The sequence below is a fragment of the Polyergus mexicanus genome, unplaced genomic scaffold (genome assembly GCF_030449975.1).
Source record: "Polyergus mexicanus isolate NDT 795.1 unplaced genomic scaffold, iyPolMexi1.0 SCAF_3, whole genome shotgun sequence".
NCBI classification, from domain to species: Eukaryota; Metazoa; Arthropoda; class Insecta; order Hymenoptera; family Formicidae; genus Polyergus; species Polyergus mexicanus.
Genome location: NW_027223323.1, coordinates 11746536 through 11754843, shown reverse-complemented (window position 1 = coordinate 11754843; position 8308 = coordinate 11746536). Strand labels below are relative to the sequence as shown.

At 34.1% G+C, this 8308-nt stretch overlaps 1 protein-coding gene across 4 annotated transcripts in view; it reads right to left on the bottom strand.

Moving 5' to 3' along the window:
• Positions 1-1127: 1127 nt before the first annotated feature.
• LOC138931931 (peroxisomal leader peptide-processing protease-like) overlaps positions 1128-8308 on the bottom strand; it is an 81605-nt gene continuing 74424 nt past the window's right edge. For 2 of the 4 annotated variants that reach the window (XM_070293221.1, XM_070293224.1), the window contains exons 2-7: positions 5727-6440; positions 5292-5452; positions 5075-5187; positions 4655-4838; positions 3640-3924; positions 1128-2613 (exon numbers count right to left, since the gene is read on the bottom strand). In XM_070293221.1, coding sequence (XP_070149322.1) covers positions 2525-2613; positions 3640-3924; positions 4655-4838; positions 5075-5187; positions 5292-5452; positions 5727-6427 — 1533 coding nt within the window. In that variant the 5' untranslated portion in view covers positions 6428-6440 and the 3' untranslated portion in view covers positions 1128-2524. Of the gene's footprint in view, positions 2614-3568; positions 3925-4231; positions 4557-4654; positions 4839-5074; positions 5188-5291; positions 5453-5726; positions 6441-8308 lie in introns of those variants that run through there. The other 2 variants (XR_011446701.1, XM_070293222.1) reach the window with 2 other exon arrangements.

Here is an 8308-nt window from a genome sequence, read left to right as displayed (position 1 = left end):
AAGCAGTGGTATCAACGCAGAGTACTGACATCGTCGTATTGTTCTAAAGTGATCCTCCTTGTGCGTGAAACTACGCGCAAGCAACAAGCCGGACACACGCTATTTTCTTACTTTTGCATCGAAAATCATTAGATCGATTATATAAGGACAATAGGAGTCATTAAGATTAAACGTCGTGCGGAGATAATTTTTTAGATTTAAGAAAAATTTTCGACGCTCCAATAACTATTACGGAAGACTCCATCCATGATGTATATACATGATCTGTATTCTAATGTAAAAGATATCATACTATTTATATATATTAATATATATACATATTATACACATACATATATTTATCGATATTACGTATCTCCGTAATTTGACGATTCAACTGGCAGAACATTCGCTCCTGCGTTATCCGCCTTTTTTTTTAATCGAACGTTTATCTCGCGCAGGAGGGAAAATAAAAGAAAATATACACAAAATTAACATTATAGAGTTGACAAAACAATGTTTATCACACAATGCCCGAAGATGCGATTGTAGATTCCTCCGTTTTACTACGTGCATTTTAGAGGAAGGAACACTAAAAACGAGAACAAAATCACAAGTAATAACGTAACTACGTATTTTCTAGCGTTTAAATCATTCGAATTTGTATATACAAAACGGAACAGCGTTATATAAGGAGTCTGTCTCTATCAATTGCAATTGCTTTTTACCATCTCCGACTATCAATCACCCCGCACTCTTTATGAACGTTACCTGCGATCGTCTGACCGTGTGTGATTTTTTTGTAAGCATCGAGTGCAGTGTATAAGGCAATGTTATGTGACCGCGTCATATAGCTATAATTGATTGAAAGAAAGGTAAAATAAATATAAATCACAATTCACTGTATGTTTTGTATTTTCTCGAATATCTTACGTAGCTTCTTGATCTGCATGATGTCTAATATACATTATCTTACAGTACGAATTGATTACAATTTTATGATTTATGCTATTTTAGTTAAATATATGTTTACATCAATCTCTTATAATTAAGTTTATTAATAATTTTCGAGATAATAAAAACAACGATTTATGTTGAGTATGTATTAAATATTAAGACATATTTATCTCAAAACTCTTAATGCTAAAGCCAGTTGACAAATCTTAATTCTTAATCATATCTTTTGAGCGTGACTCGCTTATATTAAACATAAAGTTAAAATTTTTTAGAGAAATTCTTAGAATTCTTTAGTAAAATATGAAAAGCCAATGTGAACCAGAGAGGCTGCAAAGAAATTTTAGTTGTGGGAGCATTTGTCAGATGGCAAAGCAAATGCATCTGTGATAGATTCCCTAAAGATAGAGTCTGGCCACTCGATTAGGCTGCGTTCGGAAACATCACCCGTGTACATACGAGCGTCGTTCTATCTTTGTTATTTATCAGAAGTTGAACAAAGATAGAACGACACTCGTATGCAGCCTTAGTTTTGGAAAAACATGGCAACGGTGTATACATGAATGCATGTAGTGCAATGTAGTTGCAATTGCGTTATAAAAGTTAAAAAGTTTATATTTTTATTATATACAGTTTATATTTTTTTCTATAGTATTATTATATTATTATTAAGTGTTCTTAGAATATTATATTGAATATTGTTATATTATTGTTATATTCAAGTTAATTTTTCTTTATTCTTTAATTTAAAAATTTATAAAAAAGTAGAAGATATTCGTAATTTTCTTATTTAAATAAATAAAAATTGTTTGTAATTTTCTTATTTCATTTCTTTTTAAATTATTATGCTTCCCATAACAATTTCTATTGGTTCCGCCATGTTTTTCCAAACTTCGTTTTGACCAATAAAAAGAAACAGGCCAGACTCTATCTTTAGGGACTCTAATCTATGAGAATTTATGGTATTTTTTACGGAAGGATTACAATCATATACCATATATGGCAAATAGTAATTTTTATTATAAATCACTTTACATTATGTATTATAGTGTGCATCTTATTATAACAGATCAGTAATATCACGATATTATATGTCTAAATAATATTTTGAATCATAGAAGAAATCATATTTCTTGACAAGACAAATGCAACCTATCCAAAGTACACCAACTTAAACACCGTTTGAAAATTCAGTACACGACGATATATGTACATAATATTATTCATCAGCGATGTCTTTAGCATAAATACGAAGGGATCATTGACTCATGTCGCTTTGCGTGCCAATCGCTACGACTTTAACGTCACGAAAAACTTTCTCTTTATATTTTAAACTCGGTCAATGGCGTATGTTATTCAATGAGGATTCGAAGGCAAGATTATGTTCACAAGAGCGTGTCGAGTTCGAGATTGGCAGACCCAGTGACTCACAGATAAATATTCCTCAATGCAAATAATCCAATATATTATCCGCACAATATGATAGCCGCAGTAGAAATAGCTCAAACAGTGCGGATCAAATAATGAATAATCCACCATGCGATTAGAATTTGAATATATGTTTTATGTACAGAGTTTATCTCGCTTTTTTTCACAGTTTAGATGGCAGTAAAGGGTAGAAATTCCAAACATTGCGCACTATCGCGTCCTCGCACGTGAAAGCTCGAAGCACGTCGGGATCTGAAACGAAAATAGAGGCAAGAGATAAATCATTCAATTCAATATTCAAAAAAATAGATTCTCAACTCTACCTAATTTCTACAATGGAACAATTAAAAAAAAAAAAAAAAACAGAACAATTAAAAAATTTCAACTCAATAAATGTTTCAACAAATTCTTATTTTATAATCGTTGATCTTGCAAAATATATATATATATATAATTTAATATCTTATCCACGATATGATAGATTTTATTTACGGAAAGGATTTAAGGATATACGTGTCATATGTCAAAACATTGACAAAAGCATACAAATTTCGTACACTGTTCTACTATTTCTTCTGAGTATCTGTGCAAAATCTGAGCATAATTCTTTTAACTGTTTGGAAATTATTTAAGTTTAAAGTTAGTATTGATTCTTATGGAAAATCGGGTATTATATAGTACTTATTGACAAATTTGACAAGGAAAAAATATTGCCAACAAAATAAAAATTTTCACATATATAGAAAACTCTAATAAATATTTGTACGAAACTTGATTTAGATCTCCATTTGCTCGTTTAAAAGTTATTTACTCAAAATTATAGAAAAATATTATCTCTCTCTTTCTGCAAATTATTCGTTTTTCTTTGTTTCTTGCAGTTGATTTTAGGGGGTATTTACGATCAAAAGTTTTATCATAAATTAGGAAAAATATTAATTACAATTATTTTTTTACAAAGATGTTAAAAACCAAATTATTTTATGTTATTTTAATTCTTTTTATATCCTCTCCATCTTTTTGTATAAGAATTTATTTATTTAATTTCTCAAACAATATAAAATAGTAAGAAATATGTTTTTTTTTTAATTTTGACAGTTTTTTTGCTACTATTGTACAGCCAAAACATTCTTAACATTTGCTCGTATTGCATTTCGGTATGACTCTATAGTAGTAGAGTCTTTTGTTCCCTGTGACGCGGAAGGCTTACAGTCCAGGCACCGTCCAAATTATATAGTCGTTAGATCATCGTCAGTGGCCAATTTAGATTTGTTTACTGACTATCAGTGCGCAAATATTCCTGTAGGGGCCGGTCCATCACGGCGGCCGGTACCGCCAAGCTCATCCGCGGGTACAACACAGCACCGTCCGAGGAGAGCGCGTTGCACACGATCATTCCCAGCATCTCGCCGGTCGCGCGGCTGATTATTGGCCCGCCGCTGGTACCACTCTGGGCGCAACAAGTTGTCAGGAGCGCGCAGTCCATCGACTTGGATATCACGCCGCTGCTGATGGTCGGCCGGACGGACGAGGAGAAGGGAAATCCCACGGACACCACCGACTCGCCTGCGAGCAAGTGTGTACATGTACAATTAATATGATTTATTTCAACGAATAGTATTTTTTTTCCAAATATGTTTTATTTTCATCCATTAAGAAGTTTGAAATTCTAGTCATGTTAATTTTTTACATATTAGAAAGGTACACTGTTCAAAGATTATTAAATAGAGAAAAAAATGATGTTGGTAGAAACGGAAGAAAGTACATCGGTGGACGATTAATAACTTTAGTAAATGATGCTGCTTTAATAATGAGATAATAATTAAGAGATTATAATATAATTCTGTTTTCTCACTCGTAAGACAGACCTTTTTGAAAATATTCTAGTATGATTCGTGATAAATAAAAGCAAAGTTCTTATGGTAACGTATAATAAATAGACTTTTATTGCTATCGAGTAAATGGATGATTTATATCGGTTTCCATGTTGGAAGAAGGAGGCCAAATATCAATTTCACCATTAATGACGATCAATTGACCCAATTTTTTCGCAATTATACGTTATTTCTATACTGATGTAGAAGAAGGTCAATGTTCCTGGCGTTGAGACGCCAGTAAACCATTTGACTCGCTGCTGGATATGTCGCTAATTTCCTCTCGTTGAGAAAAGCTATGAGAATAAGCTTGTTCTAAATGTTCTAGATAACAATTCGAAGTGATCAAAATTATTATAAATAATATATGTCGAATCTTTAAAGATAAAAGCGATTGAAAAAAAAACTGAAAAAATACTTACCTTTTACAATCGCAGCACGAGACAAACGTATCGACTTCAATAAGGGATCCATATCCTGTGGATTCACTCTCAATACAGCCACGTCGTAAGGCTGATTCTCCAGAGTTCTATACAACAGTTTCGCCCACGTGCGTGAATTGGTCTGGTCTGTATTCATTACAATTGATATCTCACTTTCTGGCGCCTATCGGAATTTATTTTGACTTAGCTATAATTTTATTGCACATAAAAAGTTATCCATTTGCTATATTGTGCGATAATACCATTGCCACATACTGAGCTTATTGCACAAAATACGATCAATTTTTTTACGTCGCGCGCTAAGATGTATTTTGTACTTTTTTTTTTTATGTAGGTACCCATCGAAATATTAACTTTTCTGTTATGTTTTCGTATAAGTTTCCAAGAGTTTAATTTTACCTCGGCGACGACGTGTGAGCACGTCAGGAATGTACCAGTATCCTTGTCCACGAGGACGCCCGTGCCCCAATTAATCCCACACCTAACAAGCACGACACCTGTATCTAATGCTTCTGTATGTCAGAACAAAAAAGATGAAGATTTCATCGCATGTGGATACATAAAAAGTAATATAAAAAATAAAAAAATATATTATATTATATTTATATTAACGGACCATCTGTCTGGCGGCTTATGATCGGAGAATAACGAGGATCCTTCTTTCGTAAAATGTTGAGCAAACACGGAGCAAGATTGGCGGCAAAGGTGTAATCTACCCATTCTCCGCGACACCAACTCAACGGTGCAATCACTAACCCGCTGATAATTCGACGTTTGCTACAAAAACATCCGCGTCAAAAAAATTTCAAACGAGATTAAATAAGAAAAATCATCGATTTGATCATCAATTAATAACTTCTATCAAAATTTTGCTAAGAGAGAAACTTCTCGAGGAAAATTCACATGATATTTTACATGTACTTGTTTAAAATAGAGTGAAAATAACTATTTTCCATAAGTCTCTTGACAATAGAAAGATTCAAGGATGCTTCTCGAGAGAAAGAGAGTTTCTAAATAACAATCCAAGAGTTTTAAGAATCGTCGTAATTACCAGTCCGGAATGACGTAAACGGGACCACCCTCGCTACCGGGAAACGCATACGTGTCCGTCATGATGACGCAGCCCTCATCGCCGATGACGTTGCTGATGATACCGCGTGCGATCGAGCCGATGAACACGGGATTGCCGAAGGGTGTGGACTCGATTTCCACGGACGATCCACGAATGGGTTTCTGCAGAGCTTGATCCAGCAGACAAGAGAGAGCTTGTTTGATCGTTGGAATTTCCACGATTGATTTTTTGTCGGCATTGGTGATGAAGACGAGCAGGTAGATCGATCGTAGAAATCGATCGAACTTGATCGACGAATTAGGAAAGTTCCACATTTCGAAGAATTCGTCGAAAGTCTTCGTCAGTAGCGGACATTTCCAAGCGGCCACGACGCTGCCTAGATGCTCCTGAACGCGTAGATAATCGCCCGATCGAGAATCATCGTCGATCTCTAGATCCCGATAGACACGAAATTTCAATTTGTTTGCAAGTTCTTTTGGCGCAATCGTAAGTTTTCCCGGTACTATATTCGTGATGAAACTCGATATTGCATGAGACTTGTCGATAATCAAGCTCAATGCAGTGCCATGCGTCAGTATCCAATTTTTTGAGATCGAGATGCCAGATTTTCCTCGCGAAGTGATTCGTGAATCTTCATCGATCGGTGAGTGCACTAAAAGTGCGCTGCTTGAAGTGTTCATCTTTTCGACGATGCTGTATATAGAAAGAAAAAACGGAATATTTTATTTTTTAAATAATGCCCGAGTCGAAAGAAGGATGAATATATTTTTACAATTGACGTAGCTAATATGTTTTTAATAGCATTAAAAGTATTATAGGCTAATATTTCTACAACTGAACGAGATATGAAATCATTATTTTAAAATCATCAATTTCGCACGTTAATTGCAGTGTGAAGTTCCATTTTTGAGTCGAATGCCCGCTTTGATACCAAACAATCGCCAGGAAACAAGAATATCATATTTCATTCAGTTTCAAAAATATTAGCTTGTAATCATCTTTAGTGATTCATCCTATATATATAAACATGTATGTATTTAAAAATAAACGCAGGTATATTATTATTATCTATATTGTTAAATGTTATATTTATTTAAATATGAAAAAACATTTACACTATCTTGTATTTTTTTAGAGATGTACAATTTCGGGAGAAACTGAAAATTAATTCCTTCTTTGAAAATATTATTTCTGTATTGTAAATTGCAAATAAAATTTTGGCTCAAACTTCGTGAAAATATCTTAGTAATTCTCATCAAAGATTACTTTATTAAAATTTTTAATGAGATAATGAGATATTTTACACATAATAAATGACCTTTCAATCTTTGCGCGTGTAGTCAATCAGTATGATATACGCGCATTGATATAACAGCTGTATGTTATACATAACTAACGGTGCGTGTAATAATGTAATAGAGATATTGAGCGATCAAACATCGAGACTGTTCTCTAAGGCAAGCTGTTTTATCCATCATACAATTCAGCAGTGAAAGGGTTAATTGCCGCGAGCGCGGCACCGTAAAATCGTGATATTCACTCAATAGAAAAAAGTCCGACGCTTGAGAGAGAAAAAAGAGTAGACGGAGGAGAGAAAAAAGTCGAGATTATATCGCCGTTTAACCATGAACCATGAGTCATGCGTCGTGCGCGGTGAACTGAAAAAAAAAAACGAGATCAGGAGTTAAAGACCTGACGGAGTCAGAAATGACATTTGCGTCCGCATCGCTTGCGCGAATCTGAACATCGTAAATGTCATATGGCGATAACGCGCTTGTAAAAAGCGGGGTTTCTATGATCTTAGCCTCGAAATTTATGGAATTTTAAGAATATGCCCCACTCAACTACAGGAGATCACTTATATAATATGACATTATTTATTTACATTATTTATTTGCATTCTTTATTGCAATTATTGGCACGATTACGATAACTACGGCCCCCAATTTGAAAGATCGTTTCTGAAAGCATTTTTGAAGAGAAAGACGAGAAAAATAGTAAAAAAATTTTCCGACCAATAGTTTTCGAGATATATCACTTTAAAGTATTGGACATGATAATAAAACGTTACAAAACAGACTGAATGACTTTGATCTTGACATATGTTGTGAAGATCATTGTCGCGAGTATCTTCCATGTGTAGCTTAGAATCGTGCAAGAATAACCCAAACCAAATTTTCGTTTCGAATCTAACCCAATCCACCCACACAACAATTATAGGTTAGACCTCGCTTCGCGTTGTAAAGAATATGCGTGGACACAGTGGGTTCCGCCCCCCCCCCCCTCCTACAAGGAGGGCTCCACTTCCGAAAGATATAACCTAACCCAAATCTATTTCTGATTTAAAACTAAAATTTGGTTTGGGTTACGTTATATAACCCAAACTAAATTTTCGTTTCGAATTAAACTAACTTCTCAACTTTAAATATCTCAAAAATTATAAGAGACCGCCGATTAAGTTATAAGGCAAAGTTACTCAGGATCATAATCTTGACAACATATGTCAAGGTCAACATCGTTGTGTCCGTTTTTATAAAGTTTTATTATCATGTCCAATACTT